This window comes from Sorex araneus, chromosome 1, assembly GCF_027595985.1.
Source record: "Sorex araneus isolate mSorAra2 chromosome 1, mSorAra2.pri, whole genome shotgun sequence".
Taxonomy (NCBI): domain Eukaryota; kingdom Metazoa; phylum Chordata; class Mammalia; order Eulipotyphla; family Soricidae; genus Sorex; species Sorex araneus.
This window is the reverse complement of record NC_073302.1, coordinates 286874235-286892701: the sequence shown is the minus strand read 5'-3', so window position 1 is coordinate 286892701 and position 18467 is coordinate 286874235. Positions and strand designations below refer to the sequence as shown.

Here is an 18467-nt window from a genome sequence, read left to right as displayed (position 1 = left end):
CTAAAGCAGCAGCATGAAAATGCACTCTTTCTTTCTAGGTCTTAAAACAACAACAACAAACAATATTTAACTTCTGAAGTGAATGGGTATACCATTGGGATTTTCATTTAACACTTAACACATCTTATTTTACCACTAAATTGTCTTTCTTTGATAGGATCCAGACCCCAATTGCATTCAAAATAGTTACAAATCATTCCCAATTAATTCCTGGTAGTATAAAGCAAATGAGAATGTGCCACTAATTTGATCTTTGTTTCTATGGACGATCAATTGTGTGATGCTGTTAACACTTTAGATGAGCACATAATGAAATAAAAACCAATACAGTGTACAAAGTGGGATACTAATGTTGCAGACAGCAATAACACACATTTGACAGAAGCAAAAGGTGAGAAGATGCTAGGAATCCAAGAGCAACTCACTGGCAGTGGTTAACCAGAAAGGAAGCTATTGCACACCATTTTGTTGGGTTACTGACTTGTTCACTGATTTTGCTGCTGTATTCATCTACAGTGAAGCTCTGTGAATTTGGATGAATCTATGTGGAAAATAGAATTGGCACATTTGACTAATTCATGTCATAAATTTATGCACTAACACTTCCCACCAAGACAAGTTCAGCATGAGAACATAGTTTGCTTCATAAATCTAAGCTGTGGGCACTTTCCAATGCCACAGCAAACCCAAAGAAAGAAAATGGGAAGACCTTTATCAGAGATCTCTGGTATAAACAAAAGGTGCAATGGGATAAAAAAAGAGATATGAAATATATTACCAGAACACTAGCCATCAGGGGTCTCTTCCTATGAAGGCTCATCCAACACGTAGTAGGTTGAATTTTTAGGATTGAAATCAAATGCCTTCCTAGACATACAATTTCCCATTAAACTGGTTTCTAGGAAACTTAGTGAGTTAAAGTATAATATTTGTGTTACGTCAAAATAGAAAATAAGCAATGAGAAAAATATCCAGTTAAGAAGCTGTTCTTATATGTAGTAGATGCTCAAAAAACATTTAGCAGAGCATGGTTTCATCTCAAAGCAGGAATAATCTTTATGACAAGTAATATGACTTCATCTGGTTTTAAAAAAAAACTCTACTATCTCTGTAGAGTTCTTGAATACTTTTTTTATATTACCATTATTTCAGGTACCAGCCATCAACATTTATCTAAATTTATTTTAGAGGATGTTTACTATTATCAACTAAAAGAAATCATACTCCCCTCTCCAAAGAACTATTGTATATTCAAATCAGAGAGTCACCTTAATGGTTAACTTTTACAAAACTCCCTCATTTATCAAGCTAAGTGACCTAAGATGTCACAGAGTTTTCTCCTCCTATAAAAGTACGACACAAAGTATTCTTCTGAAAGAACAAAAAAGATTTCTTAGATGGCTTCTATTTGAATTCTCCCACTCTAAACTCTTTTTTTTTTGAAAAAAAAATAACCATCAAAGCCATTTTCTCTGCCCTTCTAAGCATATTACTATGTTTGGCCAATGGGGTTCATAGCTTGGGCTGCATGCCTGAAACCTAACCGCAGCTTCGCACAGTGGGGCTGAGGCTTCTCTGCATTCTAACACATCTCAGATAGTTTTTCTTTCCTACCAAACACTTAGCTGTCAGAGAGTGCGCTGTACATCTTGGGTTAGGGGTTTGCATCAGTGATGAAGGCCCTCTGAGGCCAACTAATGCCACTGCGATTTGTACCACTTTGCTTGTCACCATTCGATTGCTGTAAACGCAATTGAAAGTACTTTTATTTGAAGGCCATTTGACAGAGGGGGAGAAAACACATTTACTCTCTCAAGGACTGTGCATTTTCCTGGGCGAAGCCTGCCTATAAAATTTGTCCTTTTATCCTTGGATGGCTGTTGGGGAAATCTCTCCTGGCAGTTCAACCCCCAGTGATTTCTCCACCTTAGGAGCAGAGCCCTGATTCACAACCCCCGTTCCCGTCCAAAGGCTGGAAGGCTCTCTCACTCTTGTGAGCTGAAATCATTCTTCAACAATATACAGGAGCAAAGGTGCCTATTTTTGCAAACACACTGAGCTATTTTCATCAGAGGCGCTTAATAAGGAAAGACCTGTATACTAATATTGGTGATGTTGCTGAGATGAGAGACACACTTAAGAAAGAGAACTGAGGCATGTGTACATACTAATATCATTTTCATAAGGTTCCTTCCTGACTTGCACCTTCTTACAGATGTTCAACCAGATAATTTTCAGCATCTTCAAGACAGCAGGCTCATGCAGTCTTAAACACGGCTATCCTTTAACAATACACCGGGAAATCATAGCATTCAGGTTATAAACACACAAAATCATGCTTACACTGCGCATGCTTTGGGCCTTTAAGAGTGTTTCTAGTCTCACTTACTCATCACAGCTACCATTGGTACACTGGACATCACATCCATGACACTCGCCAGCTCTCTGATACCTGCGTTACTGAGGTCAGGCACCCCTGTGAACGCTCCTTACCTATGAACAGGTTCCACTCAGTGTCAAGATCTGCCTGGTTCGCTAAACAGCCCTTCATGACGTTGAGGCAGTAATTGTTGCATGGCCTCACAGCAGGAAGACCTCGGCAGTATGGGCAGTACAGCATCTTCATGAGGGCTCGGATGCACCCAGGGGTTGGGCTCACCTGTGGATTAATTGAACAAAGAAAATCAGGGTTGCAGAACTAGCACAGCAGGTAAGGAGCTTGCCTGGAATGCAGCTACCCTCTGCTCAATTCCCAGCCCCATGTATGATCCTTTGTTTGCTACCAGGAATAATCCCTGAGCTCAGAGCCAGGGGTGAGTCCTGAGTATAACTGTTCATGCTCCCCAAATAAAAAGAAAATCAGATTTAAAAAGAATGAGATGGTGTGGAGGAGAATGAATTTTTTCCTTAAGAAATCCCTTGTATCACTTGTCCTCCCGTTGACCTTTAATTTGCTCGAGCGGGTGCCAGCAATGTCTCCATTCGTCCCTGTCTCGTGCTAGTATAGCCCAATGGTATCTGCTCGCTCCAGGAACATATTTGTTCAGGGTTTTGATGAAGAAGTCTGACCATATTGTAGGTCATAGGTGGGCGGCCTTGCAGTCTTTTGATGTCCTGTGGAATCCAGTCGGTAACACTCTAGTCCAGCAGTCATTTCTTAATCACATTACATGTCTGGCCCATCTGATTTTCGATGCCTTGGCAAACTAGACAGTGTCCCTGATTCTTGATCATCAATGGAGGATGTAGAAGAAATAATGGGGTGAAATGTCTCTAGTAAACCTCCAAGTGAGACCTACAAGAACCATCAAAATCTTACCCGTTTGTATGCCTGATCTTGAAGCCAGGAAACTCCTGTTAAATATTTCTACTTAGCATAGCAAAGATCCATTTTCTTGAAGTGTTCTCATCAGTTTTTTTTTTTTGTTGTTATCTGTGTCACTGTGATTCAGCCCTAAAACGTAGACACTCTTTTCTTGCAATAGCACATGCAATGAGATAATGCATGTGAAAGCAATTTGCAAAGTTAAAAGCTCCATAAAAATGTGGGTATTATTAAAGTTTAATGTGACACCTTTAGAAAATTTTCCAACTGGTTATTTGACCCTCTTTCTAAAGGAGGCTGGCAGATATACTTCCTTTGTACATAAGTTTTTTAAAAAGAATCAATATCAACTTGTCTGGGATTTCTGAGATCCCGGCTTGCTCCGAAGCAATCGCCTGGGTAAGACCTTAACTCAGAACAACTGCAGCTCTGCTGTGATGGGAACTTCAGGCACTGTGTTGAATGTGAGAAGTCCTTACAGTCCTTTAGAGGGGTGACAGGTGACATTGACTTACTGTTTGCTGTGCATTTGAAAAGTTCTGCTTCCAAGTGAATAATTCGAAACCAATAAGGTTTTTGTTAGTTTTCTTGAGAATTTGAATTAGACTTGGAGAGGAAAGAATATTGTGAAGAAAAGGACATCACAAAGGAAAGTATGACAGGAAGCAGCTCCTTTTCATGACCCGACACCACTAGTGTCATATTTATGGAGCTCTAGAATGTTAAGGAAGCAGCCAACTGCTGTGCTTGTGTTCTAGTCTGAGAAGAAACGCAACTTCAGAGACACCTGGTCCCACCTGCTTCATAATTTATATGTCAGAGACAGGGAAAAGACATGAGTGGGGAAAGAAAACATATTTTCTATCATAGATGGGTATATTCAACAGACTTCTCTTTAACCTCCATTGTTAGTTTATTCTCAGTCTAGGCACCACATAACGTCTTTAACTCAAGACTTTATTGCTTCTAAGATTCCTAATTTTATGCTGGATATTTGTTGGCAAATTTCCTCATACATAACTATAGGGAATCATAGGTACCTTCATTTACAGTTTTCCTTTTAACTACTGTGGCAATTTTCTTGTGAAATTTTATGAAAAATTGCAAGCTGCCAGAAAAGTAGCATTTTATAGTGAGCACGCATATCCTCACTCTGGCCAATCTTTATAAATATGTTCAGAAAATGGTTTAATACTAATTCAAATTTATTTTCCATCATGGGGTATGGTGTAAAAAGGGAGCATGTAAGAGTTTGATGGCTTGTTCTGAGGCATTTTAGTTCCACCTTAACATCCTGTCCACATGGTTACTTTGTTGGAAAAGCTAGTCTATCTATAACTAGGTAGTATTATTTTAATGTTTTTCTTCTACCCACATATATCCAAAGTTATTTACAGAAAAATGATTCTGTATGTCCCATACAAAATTCAGATAGAATTTCAAAGTCATAACGAATTTTACTTATTCGGCCTGTCTGCAGTTGTATAAATTTTTGTCTACAGAATTTTGTTTTCCTTGCACTTTTCCTCCTGACCCTGATGCCTTTCTCTGGGGACTTACTCTATTTGCACCTGAGCTGGCAAAGATATTTCATCCTTTTACTCTGTTGGAGTTTTATTTTTCTCACCACTGGTATTATATGATGTTTCGCTTTCATTTCATTCGATGTTCCCAGATAAGAAAATGTGTCAATATCGGGGGATGCAAATGTGAGATCTCTTGGACTCCATGTCACATTCATCACCATAACCCATGCCACTTTGTATATCTCCTACACCTGCATAAGGCAGTGATTAATAGTTAGGTATCTAAGAAGTTTTTTTAATTCAAATTCTTAATTGCATTCTCTAATTTCTTGGTCACATTGCTATTCAAAGTAAAAAAAAAAGCAACAAAATAGTCTCCAATATCTTAGTGAATTGTTGCTTCTCAGCTTTGTTTTCAAAGGTTATTGATTACATAAATTCCAAAGCTTTACTTTTTTATTGTGTGAGAGCCAGTATGGTTTTCTGAGTCTGACATTTTAGAAGAGTCTCCAACTCAGGGTAGCAACCCACAGGGAAAATTGAACAGCCTTAATAACCTATAAGAACAATGTTGTTGAAGTTAAATGTGGCTCTCTCAGTACTTTGGGAAATGACATCCTTCCTGGTCAAATAAAGGGCATTTGAAGAAGAAATGGAGAGTGGAAGATCAAAGTTGAAGCTTTCATGTTCACAGGCCACATTTTTTTGAATCCACACGACTGCATGCTCTAATCAAAATTTAAAAACAACAACCACAATAGCACTTCAACTGAAGGCTTTGAAATAAGCTTCTCTTCTCAGAAGGAGGCTGTTATAAAGGCCAATTGTGAAAAGAAATATTCCTATTTTTAAATGTTCAAGTGTGTTTTACAATTGTCTTAACATTTTAAAAAAGCCTTAAAATTTTGAAATCAATATGAACTAACAAAAAACTGAAATTTTGTAGGGATCTAGGTATGCCTGATTTACTTCTCTATGGCAACACTGTAAATAGCAATATCAAAATTAGGAAATTGGCATTATAGAATGATGCTAAGGTGATAAAGTTTATTCCATTTTTATAATTTTTTGCCTCTATTCATGATGTGTGCCTGTCTTTTTAATGTCACAGTATGTGTATATGTGAGTAATGCCATTCACATACATGAACATACATGTGCATGTGTTTCATGACATAATACTTCACAATTTTCCCCTGGATATAGACTTGGGTAATACCAGAATTAATGATATAGATGATTCTCATTACCCAAAGAGAAATGTACAACTCCCTCATACTAACTCCATCCTGTTACCTCTCCTGGTCATAATTCTACTTTCCATTTGTATCATTTCATCACCTCAGAATGTACATGAGTGAAATCATAACTATAAAGCATTTAAAATTTTGAGTTCACTTTTCTTTTTCACTGAGCTGAGTGTCCTAAAGTCCACACAAGTTGCCTCATTTATCAGTCCTTCATTTTTTTTCATTGCTAAGTAGAACTCTATTATTTGGATATACCAGGATTTATTCAACTCTTCACTCACTGAAGGATAGTAGAGTTGTTTTCAGACTTTTTTTTTTTGGCTAAGAATGAAGATTTGACATGCATTTAGGTATAAGATTTTGCATGAAAGTAAAATTTAAAATTCATGACAAATATTTACTGTTCATTTAATTTTGCATGAAGAGGCCAGTTTGTTTTTCAGAGTGGTTGCAGAATTCTGCATTTTTACTGGTGTAGCCATCCTGTGGCCATGGAGACCCAAGGAAAGAGAAGACAATTCCTAGCTCCTTGGGCAAAAGATACTCAGAAGTTCACATGGTCAGCATAATTGAGACAAAGCCACTCCCATGGACCTTTGACTCATAGCCACATGACTAAGCTTATTAGGAGAGGTAATGGTTAAGTGGAGATTAAAGGAACGTGCTTATGTGCACGAGAGAGCAGGTGATGGAGAGAGGATGGAGGTTATTAAGGCTAGGAAGCAGCTGCTGGAGCATTGTCTTTGAAGATCCAAAGCAAAGGCAAGGTTGAAGTATTGCTGACATCCATAGATGTCTACTTCCCACATCTCAAGCCATTGGCCACCAGCAATAACAAGACTAATTAGTCTGTGTTACTCTCTGCAACTGTCAGGTTTCTCCACCGACAGCCCAGCTTCCAGAGAAGACAGGATCTGGGATGTTTCCATGGACCCACCAAGCTCTAGTGGTCAAGGGGCTGTTCCAGGGAGAACTCCCACAAACCAGAAATGTCAGAGAACTGTTTCCCTTATATCCTTACCAGACATGCGTATAATCACAATTTTTATTTTAACTCATTCTGGTTTTAGTCATCAGTGTTTTTAGTTTCTGTGATTTACGTCTGTGTGTGTTGGTAAGCTTCTTTTGCACAACAACCACCAATATTCTAGTACTAGTGGTTTCTAATAAACATCATAGAAAAAAAATTATCCACCAGCTGCTGTCTGGAAAGTATCCAATGTGAAAAAAAACCCGCACAATTCTACAAAAGTAGAAAAATCCATATATATTTGTATAATAAAAACAAAGAAGCTTGTTAAGACACACATTTATTTATTTATGGTTTCTGGGGCATACCCGGTGGAACTCTGGACTTAGTCCTAACTTTGTGCTCAAGGATCACCCCTGGTAGACTAGGAGACTGTGTGAAGTGATAGGGATCACACCTGGGTCAGCTGTGTCATTGAACTTGGATTGCCCATGTGTAAGGTCATTCTCCTACCCCCTTTTTAAAATTTTTTAAATTTTATTGAATGACCATGAGAGAGTTACAAGCTTTCGTGTTTGGGTTACATTCTCACAATGATCAAACACCCATCCCTCCGCCAGTGCACATTCCCCACCACCACCAATATCCCCGGTATAACCCCGCTTTCCCACCCTCCCCCTGCCCCTAAGGCAGACAATATTCCCCATACTCTCTCTCTCTCTACTTTTGGGCAATCATTATAGCTTGCAACACAGACACTGAGAGGTCATCATGCTTGGTCCATTATCTACTTTCAGCATGCATCTCCCATCCCAAATGGTTCCTCCAGCCATCATTTTCTTAGTGATCCCTTCTCTATTCCATCTGTCTTCTCCCTTCCACTCATGAAGCAGTCTTCCAGCTATGGGCAATCCCCTGGCCCTTGTATCTACCATCCTTGGGTGTCAGCCTCATGTGATGTTATTTTATACTCCACAAATGAGTGCAGACCCTCTATGATTGTCCCTCTCTTTCTGACTCATCTCACTTAGCATGATATTCTCCATGTTTATCCATTTATAAGAAAATTTCATGACTTCATCTCTTCTAACAGCTGCATAGTATTCCATTGTGTAGATGTTCATTGTCCTACCCCTTTACTATTGCTCTGCCCCCTAAAGACACGTATTTAAAACAAATGAGGTTAGGATAACAACTCGACAAATAGTACCACTCATCCGTACATTTTTTTTATGAATTCTAGAATCCACAGAGCTGAAACCCAGCATCTAGATGAGAATTATCAGGAAAACTGAATTATTTTAGAAGCAATGAAGAGAACCAATGTAGGGCTGGAGAGACAGTGCAGAGGGCTGGGTGCTTGACTTATATGCAACCTCCCTGAGTTTGATCCCCGGCACCACATACGGTCCTCCATGCCCCACCAGGAGTGATGCCTACACACAGAGTCAGAAGTAAACCCTGGGCACCACTAGGTTTGGCCCCAAACCCAAAGAAATAAATTAAATGAAATATTTTGAAAAGAATAAAATTCATCTTCATAAAGACAGTGTTACTATTTTTCTTTTAAGCTGGTGATGTGGTGTTCTGATGATTAATGAAAAAGATCATAATGGCTTTCTAGATCCTCCAAATATAGGAGGAAATAAACTGAGGTTGATCGAAGAAGTGACTCTGTGGTGAAATGTTTACCTCACAAACTTGAGATCCCTCATGTGATGCCTGGAACTTCCAATAGTAAAATTAAATCAGACACAGGAGTAGTTGGTGAAGACATCATATAAGTTTGAGTCCTTTTTAATTTTCACAGGTTATTCACTATCATTGATAATATTTTCTCAAGAATTCATAATATTGGGGCTGGAGCAACACCATAGCGGTTCGGGCATTTGCCTTGTATGTGGCCGACCCGGATTCAATTTCCAGCATCCCGTATGGTCTCCTGAGCACTGCCAGGAGTAATTCCTGAGTGCAGAGCCAGGAGTAACTCCTGTGCATTGCTGGGTGTGACCCAAAAACCAAAAAAAGAAAAGAACTCATAATATTAAGAGAAAAATCAATGAGCCATGTCAATGGTTCCTAATTTGCTGCTTTTACTCTCAGAAAACCAGACACAACTCATTCACTTGTGAGTTACACAAGATGCAACAAGAAATATTACATGCAGAAAGCCTATATCTTGGGTTTAGTTCTCCCATTGAGCAATTTGTGAAGCTTCTATACAATGAATGTTCATGGATTCTCATTTTATAGCTGATGGTGGATTGATGACTACGTTTGAGGAATAATATAATAATACAATTTTGAGGCACTTGGAAAAAAATGAAACTAACAAAGAATCACCAAATTCTTAGCTTGTAAACTTGTGGCCTGGCTACTCATGAGTAAATCCAACACACTGAAATATGATAAGAACACAGAAAGTGCCCTCTGCAGAGCTGTGTTAGAAGATCAGACTGAGATTTATCCACCTGACTAGCGATGTGTGTCACAGCACTATACTAACTGATTCTTACATTTCCTAAATGTGATTGAAGCACAGCATATTCTTAGCCTACCAAAGTATTTCAGGTTGTTACTATACTTATGATTTCTGTATCTACACCATTGTTCATATATTGGTACTCAAGTTAGATACTCATTAGCAGTCAATGCAAAATGAGATTCTTTCTTAAAATATTTTTTAAAGAAAGGGAAATATGTGAGCTGGAGTGACAGCACAGCAAGTAGGGAATTTGCCTTGCACGCGGCCAAACCGGGTTCGAATCCTCTGCCCCTCTTGGAGAGCCCAGCAAGCTACCGAGAGTATCCCGCCCGCACAGCAGAGCCCCATGGCATATTTGATATGCCCAAAACAGTAAAAAGATTCACAATGGAGATGTTACTGGTGCCTGCTTGAGCAAATCAATGAGCAATGTGATGACAGCGATACAGTGATAAATCCATATTTATAGGCAACAAACATACATCTGGCAAGTGCTTCTTTCCTTTGGAAATGATAAAGCCTATTGTCTTTTTCAACCACCGTAGGGAATTGGTACAAGGAAAGCATCAGAAGGCAAAGGACAAGTACAGAGTGTTCTGATAGAGAGATGAGAAAACAAACCAACCAAAAAAAAAAAAAAAGGAGAGAAAGTCAAATGAAAATAAACTCTTACATTCTAGCCATGAAACTGAGGCCATCGTGGGAGGAGGGACTGAAGAAAAGAGGAGTAATTTAATGAAAGGACTAAAGGACTGTGGTAGATAGATACTGACGCTTCAATGGTGAGTGTACCAGAAGTAACACAAACTTGGAAAAGATGCAGAAATGTATCCCTAGACATGTATTTGCAGATTTATAAACCAACATTATCTCAGTATACAAAAAATAATAAAAGAAATGATGTAGATAAAAATACAGGGACTGGAGAGATGGTACACTGAGTTGGGTGCTTGCTTTGCACACGGTTGACCCAGGTTTAATCCCAGGTATCTTAAATGGTCCCCTGAGCATCACAGGGAGTGATCCTAAGGGCAGAGCAAGAAATAACTACCAGAATCTCTGGGTGTGGCCCCCAAACCAAAACCAAAACAAAGCAATCAAACATGTTTTCAGCTCTTGAGATGGCAAAAAAGCTAATGAAAAATTCAACTAGAATACATTCAAGTGTTTTTGGGAAGCATCTATGTCATTCTCCAAAGCTACAATGGAGACAATGACAGGACTGTACTCATCAGGTTAATATTTCATGAGATTCCGTAGTGTCTTCTGAAGTCCTCAAGAATGATTAAATGATACTCAAAGAAGTTTTCATTTATGCAATTATAATTACAACCCCTTAATAATCAGCAACATGCAAATAGGCTTAATAGTTAGTGATAAATCCAAGTCAAATATGTTCTTCTTGTTATTGATACTACTTTCATTCATTCCCACACTTAGAGGGATACATTCAGAATCCTTACACCAGCATGGCGATCCTAAGAATAAATTCCTCTTCAGATCATTTCAGGGGTGAATTATTTGCCATGGGGGAAGTATGGTGCTAAGTGAATTCAGGAATAGACATTTAGCTCGAAGTTGGAAAGCAGGGAATGGAGCATCAGGAATGACTTTTGAAGGAAACTAAGTAAGTAACTGGGGACTGTTTTGTAAGCATGGGAGACATTACAGAAATGGTGAAGTGGGGAATATCAAGCATTCGTACATGCACAAAGCAACCATTAAAAGAGCAAAACATGGTGCTATCAAATTTTCTAGAACTCCGGCATCTAATAAAAAATTTTCAGCAACTTGAAGCATGCTAAATAAAGGGATAGATAAGGTTCAGTAATTCTGTGTTGCTAAAAATTCTCAAAAATATTTTCAAAATTGCAGAGCCTCTTTCCTTGCCACAGTGAAAGGAAGCTAGAAATCAACATCAGAAAGTAAACCAGGATATTTACAAATATGTGAAAATAAAATCACACATCTCTTGTAAACCAATATATTTCAAAAATCACTAGAAAAATCAGAAAATACTGAAGTCAATAAAATTGAAAGTAATATTCCAAGCAAAGTCTTAAAGATATCACTTCAGCAAACTAAAACCAGTTAGCAAAGTATTTTAAGGGTATAGATAAATACAGATAAACAAACTCTGGTTTTAATTTGCTCTTCTTTTTTTTCTAGTTATGGTGCAAAGTTGGGTTATTGATTTGAGATCTTTCTTCTCCCAGATGCTGGGAGAGGCAGGGGATAGTCTCTCCCTCTGAGTTTCAAGAAAGAATCAATTCTGCTGACACCTTGATCTCAGACTTGCAACATCCTGAGCTGTGAAAAAATAAATTTCTGTTGTTTTCACTCACTCACTCAGTCTGTGGCAATATGTTATGGTACCCCTAGGAAACTAACATATACACCATCAAATTAGATCACCTCAACAAAATGGAGAAATTCATAGAAACACACAATCTATCAAAATGGAATCATAGAAAAATAGGAAATATGAATAGACATAACAAGTAGAGAGACTGAGCTGGTAAGCAGAAGCTTCTAGACCAAGATAAACCTAGGAACTTATCTTTGCATTGAAACTAATAATTTGATGTTAACCAGAATCTAAACACTTTCAAAAGTGGGAGATGAGAGACTATTTTCTCACTCATTCTAAACAAACTTAGATTACTTAATAGTAAAGAAAGGCATAATAATAAAAACATAGATTAATGTCTTACACATAAATGATACAATCTTCAAGAAAACACTAGCAAACTAAATCTTAATAAAAATGATTATATGCCATGGCTGTTGGGAATTATCCCAGTAATGAAAAGGGTTCAACATAAGAAAATAAATCAATAAACACTTCCTCTTAATAACTAGGAGGAAACATTCATGAAAAACCTAAAGCTGACATCATACTCAATGCTAAAACCTGAAAGAGTTTTCTTCCAAGATCAGACAAAAGACAAGGAAGACATTTTCATCATTATTATACAAGATTGTATTGAAACTCAGACTTGAGTCTTCAGGGGAGAAAAGGAAACAGAAAGGAAGTCAGGAAGTAAGAATTAAAAGTGTGCAAAGATGCTAATAATAGTCTGTACATACTGAGGGGGAAAACTCCTATAAAATGCAAAGATAATTTATATATTTAAATATTTACTATCATGAAGATACCATCACTGCTCAGATTATTTTCATGAGCATTGCAAACCTTATTGTATTTCCAGTGTTGCTTCCTATAAGTTAAAAAATGAATACACAAATTTATATAGAAATGCAAGGACCCAAAGTAGCCAAGACAATCCTGAGAAACATAAACAGCTTTTGGAACATTCATACTTTGTGATTTAAAACTCACTCTGACTTACAATAAATTCAAATGAAGCAAAACCAATGTGTTAGCACCCAGCTATCCCACCTCTGGGTATTTTCACAGAAGAATTAAGATGGGATCTAAAAGAGATATATGCACTTCAAGTTCATGGCAGCATTTTCCACAATAGCTCAGACTTGGAAACAACCCAAATGTCCATCACCTCATGAATGAAAAAATAAAATTTTATGTGTATATATGGTGATATATTATTCAACTCTAAACAGATTAATCCCACAATAAACAATGAAGTTTGAGGACATTATGTTCACTGAATCATGTCTGTTTGAGGAAGGAAAATACTGCATTATTCCACTTATGTTAGGTATCTAAAGTATGAAAGTTGTAGCAACAGAAAGGTGGATGGTAGTGGTCAGAAAAAGAGCGAAAATTAATGTTTAATGGCCATTGAGTTTCAGTCATACAAGATGAAAAAAATTTCTAGAGGTTTGTCTCTAATACATTTAATTAACAAACTATATCAAACACTTAAAACTTTGGCAAAAACTTATGCAGCTCATGTATAATTATCTGATAATAATAAACATGATAAGATACTGGTCATATTTCTAATTATAATATCAAGAACAATTATATAGAGTGGCATAAAGATAAGCATAAAGATTAATAAAATAAAGTAGAAAAACAAGTACTTTTGTTACTAATTAATAATTACAGGGTACAAAGAATAGCACCTTTTACAAATTACTTTGAGATAACTGTATATACTCATGAAAAATAGTGAAGTTGGATTTTACCTGATACGATGTACAGAAGTTATAAAAATTACAAAAAGGTGGAGCAAGGACTCAATATTAGATCAGAATCTATAAAACTTTTGGAAGAAAAGGTATAGGCACATTTTCATTTTCCTGGATTTGGCAATGATTTTCAGATATTATGCCAAAAGAAACAATTGATAAATTTGGCCTCATTAAAAATAAAGCTTTTATTAATCCCAGGTCATTAATAAGAATGTAGACTATAAAAATGGGAAAAACTATGTACAAACCATATATATGATTTGTATATGTATAATTTGTATCTATATTCAGTATACAGAATTTCTACAACTCAACAACAACAACAAAAACTAATTTTAAAATAGCTTAAGAATTTTTATAGACATTTCTGCACAGTAATGAATTGGTTAACAGGTTCTTGGAACAATGTTCGGCACCATTAGTAACAAAGGAACACAAATCAAAATGATTTATCACACATACCACTTGGATGGCTACAATAAAAAGGACAGACAATAGCAAGAGTTGTTGTGGACATAGAGAAATTGCAACCCTGGTATATTGCTGCTGAGACTGTACAATATTGGACACTTTAAAGACACAGAACTAGTATACGATCTAAGAGTTCTACTATTAGTTATATCTCAAGGGAAAGGGAAGCCTATCAGACATAATAGTTCCAAACTGGAAACAACCCAAATGTTCATCAACATCCATACAAAAAAAAATTAGCCATTAGCAGGAATAAAATTCTGACATATGCTTTATCACTCAAGTATGGAAGCCAGTCATAGAATATCATGTAGTATAGGATTCCCTTTATATAAATATTAAGACCAGGCATATACAGGAGAAAGCAGATGAGAGATTTTCAGAGGTTGGCGGACCGGAACAGGAAAAGTTGAGTGGGAAGAAAGAGAGCAACTGCTCCTAGGCCTACGTTTTGTTTTTTTTTTGCCTGACGAAATGTTCTAAAATAAAATTATAGAATAAGTATGCACAGCACATCCAATTCTGCATGTGTGTGTTATAACAAGAAAGTATGTAAATATACTATGACTGACATCTGCAATATGTGAGAACTTAAGGGCATGTAAATATCTGAATAAAGCTGTTTGAAAAGAGAGCTAAAAATATTTTTAGCAAGTAAGAAACTCCTATCATGTATACAAGTTTTAAGAAATTTCAGGAGAGAAATGTTCTATCACCAACTAGAGACTACATTTCAACAATGTTGTCAATATTTAAAACATTTAAATGAAATAATATTAACTTTGAATAATACATATAAGGGTTGGAGGGGGGAGGTTCTCAAGGGCTACTCCTGGCTCTACACACAAAAATTATTCCTGGTAGTGCTCAGGGTACCATATGCGATGCTAAGGAACAAACTTAGGTTAGCTGCATCCAAGACAAGCATACTACCCACTGTATTATCGCTCTGTACCCAACACGTAAGATTTATATATTTGTGTGTGTGTGTGTTTATAATTTGCTTAATTATATCTGGAACTGTTCCAATCTGCCAAGTCACTAAGAACATATTTTTATTAACCTCTAAGGTCACCTTTTTATATTTTAAGGAGTGGAATTAAACATAAAAACTGGATCATGTAACACTGAATTAGTGACATAATCTGACAAACTTTTACGGAGCTGGCAAGAACTCACCTGGACCTTCCCCAGTCTTACTACGCATGTCCCAGTCATGGTTTTAAGAGTTCACTTAAAGTGGCTTTATGGAAATTCTGCAGTGAAGGTCATTAAGTATGTAAATTATACTTAAATTATACTCCTCCCTCCCCCCCCTTTCCCTCCCCCTATCTCAGACCTGGCCAGTTCAGTCACCATTTCATAATTTGCAAAGCATTCATAATCCTCACGCTTTTCTGGGAGAGGTTTCTAGTTAATAAGTAAATTACATTAAAAAAATGGTTGAATTTTTATGAAGGTGGCTCCATAAACATTTGTTATCCATGTAGGGAACATTTTTCCCTCAGGCCTTGATTTGCAATTCATATATTTCCTGTCTTATCCTTGTTCTCTCTCAATGGTACAGGATGGAGAGATGATGGTTTTAGAGTATACACATTTTTTAAAAAAAAATTTTTTATTGAGTCACCATGTGGAAAGTTACAAAGTTTTCAGGTTTAAATCTCAGTTATACAATGCTCGAATACCCATCCCTTCACCAGTGCTCATATTCCACCACCAAGAATCCCAGTATAGCTCCACCCCGCCCCCTCACACCCCTAACCCCCCCATTTTAATCAACAGCCAAACTGAATTAGAAGACCCAAAGGTTTTGTTCTTGTAGCCATAAAAATTTATTGTGACCACACCACTGGACTGGAGCGATAGCACAGCGGTAGGGCATTTGCCTTGCACGCAGCCTACCGGGGTTTGATTCCTCTGCCCCTCTCGGAGAGCCCGGCAAGCTACCGAGAGTATCTCGCCCCCACGGCAGAGTCTGGCAAGCTACCCGTGGCGTATTGGATATGCCAAAAACAGTAACAAGTCTCACAATGGAGACGTTACTGTTGCCTGCTCTAGCAAATTGATGAGCAATGGGATAACAGTGACCACACAGCTATTAAGCAACAGTTGGAAATACCTTTTATGCATACAAGAACAGAATTTCTTCATCCTTTTGAATGAAGTAACTCTTCTAGTTAAATAAAGAGTTCAGAAGACTGTCAAGTGTTTACCCAACAGAACACAAAACTGTTTCAATTTCACCTTGTGCTAACATTATGAGGTTTGGGTGATACTGCCTTTTGTTTGGGTCGTCTGTTTGACATTCTGCACTTTACCCAAATGTAAACATACAAAATGTGAACACAGAATGTTAAACAAGATTCCCTAAGTGTTTCATCAGGGAATAGCTGTCTTCCTCAGTTAAAAATTATAGCTTAGGTCTCCCTTCACTTAGAAGAAATATTTCAGCAGTGACTTTAAATAGGGCCCTTCGACATGTGAAACTGTTTTGGTAAAAGCTATGATTTTCCAGCCTCTTTACAGTGATACCAGCATATTTCTAATGCATTTACTTCGGAATAAGTACAACCTGCTTTGAAAGAAAGGGACAACAACCTTTTGGAGAACCTAAAGCGAATCAATCATCCTTTTAGGAACAAGTACAACTTGAGACACCTTGTATAAGGAACTGACAAATGGTAGGAGGTTGATGATAGTAAAATATGTCTGATACATACAGGGACATAAGCAAACTCATTGTGGGGTTTTGGTGATTTCTGGCTCACAACACAGGGCTAATAGCCTTGTATTAATTCTCTCTCTCACTGTCTCTCTGTGCTTCTCCCTAAACATTGATGCCCCTTCCTGCTATTATCATCGGTGATATGGATCCTTCAGTAAGCCCACACAGAGATCCATGTTAGTTATCCTTTTTTTTTAGCTTTTTTTGGGTCACACCCGGCAATGCACAGGGGTTACTCCTGGCTCTGCACTCAAGAATTACTCCTGGCGGTGCTCAGGGGATCATATGGTATGCTGGGATTCGAACCCGGGTCAGCCGCATGTAAGGCAAACGCCCTACCCGCTGTGCTATCGCTCCAGCCCCCCATGTTAGTTATTCTAATTCCTACATGATAATCCCCTTGGTTCAAAGTATCAGTGCATTGATAACCCCAGTCTAAGAAAAGCATGTGTCACTGCTGTGTCTAGGCTCCGGACTACTAGCATACTGTCAGCAAAGATAATCTGTCAGGCAAGAAGAGACCATTACTTAGACATGTCTGTGGCACAGGGAAATCAGTTAGGGAGGAAATCCTCCAAGAAAGGTGACTCAACCCTTCAAAATACAAATAAGATAAAGTGATCAACAATGACTAGAGAGATACTATCATGATTAAGGTTGCATGGGGCTTGTCTTGCATGGGACAGACTCCAGTTCAATCCCTGGAACCACACATGGTTTTATGAGCACCTCAGGGAGAGAGGTAAGGCTCAGGTAAGGTCCCAAACTAAAGAAATGTAGGAACAAAAAAAAGATGGTGGACTCTGAGAGGGAAAATAAAAGCAAAACGCACCAAGAAAAAAATGCTCTTCTTCCCTTCATCTTCCAAAATTAATGGAATGGGGAGTTCTAAAGGAACAAATTCATTTAAGTTCATTCAATAAATCTTAACTATTACCCCTATGCCAGCTACCACTTAAGGCAATATAATGAAATAATGATGGATTTTTAAGGTACCAGGATGCAAAATCAACACTGAGGAATGTCAGATGAAAAGTGTGTGGGGTTAAAAATCACTGACTGAAAAACCCAACCAAGCTGAGCCAGTGGGATGCCTAAATTAGAATCTCCAGGAGAACAGGAGACAAAGTCCAATACAGAATCTAGGGAGTATGAAGAATTCAATGACCTTGGGTTATTCACTGATTCAATGTTTGTTATTTTTACCTTAAGGACACATTTTCAAAAAAGTAACTTGATAAGAGTCAACCCAAGATTACTTGACATACCATCCTTTCCGTATTTTAGATAAATAAAATTTAGGAATGGGAAAGGGAGAGGAACATATTCTCAAAAAATCAAAATTATATGGAATCAATTATGAAGAGTTTATAGAGGGGTGATCCAAAAATGTTTCTAATTTATGGGGGATAAAGTGTCACAAATGTTTTAAGAAATTCTTTCCTGAAATAAAGTGGCAATTCCAGAGGGTTTTACTTTAAAGCATAAAATTTATGTGTAAATTGTGGCATACTGATATATGAAATAGGCAATATTACTTTAGAGTGATTACTTAAAAAATGATGAAATGTATTAAGTGATCAGGTTTTTG

General features: G+C 37.5%; 1 protein-coding gene across 2 annotated transcripts in view; it reads right to left on the bottom strand.

Moving 5' to 3' along the window:
• GPC6 (glypican 6) overlaps positions 1-18467 on the bottom strand; it is a 1181929-nt gene that overhangs the window by 386506 nt on the left and 776956 nt on the right. For both annotated transcript variants that reach the window (XM_055119359.1, XM_055119366.1), the window contains exon 4: positions 2494-2659. In XM_055119359.1, the coding sequence (XP_054975334.1) occupies positions 2494-2659 (166 nt within the window). The remainder of the gene's footprint in view (positions 1-2493; positions 2660-18467) is intronic.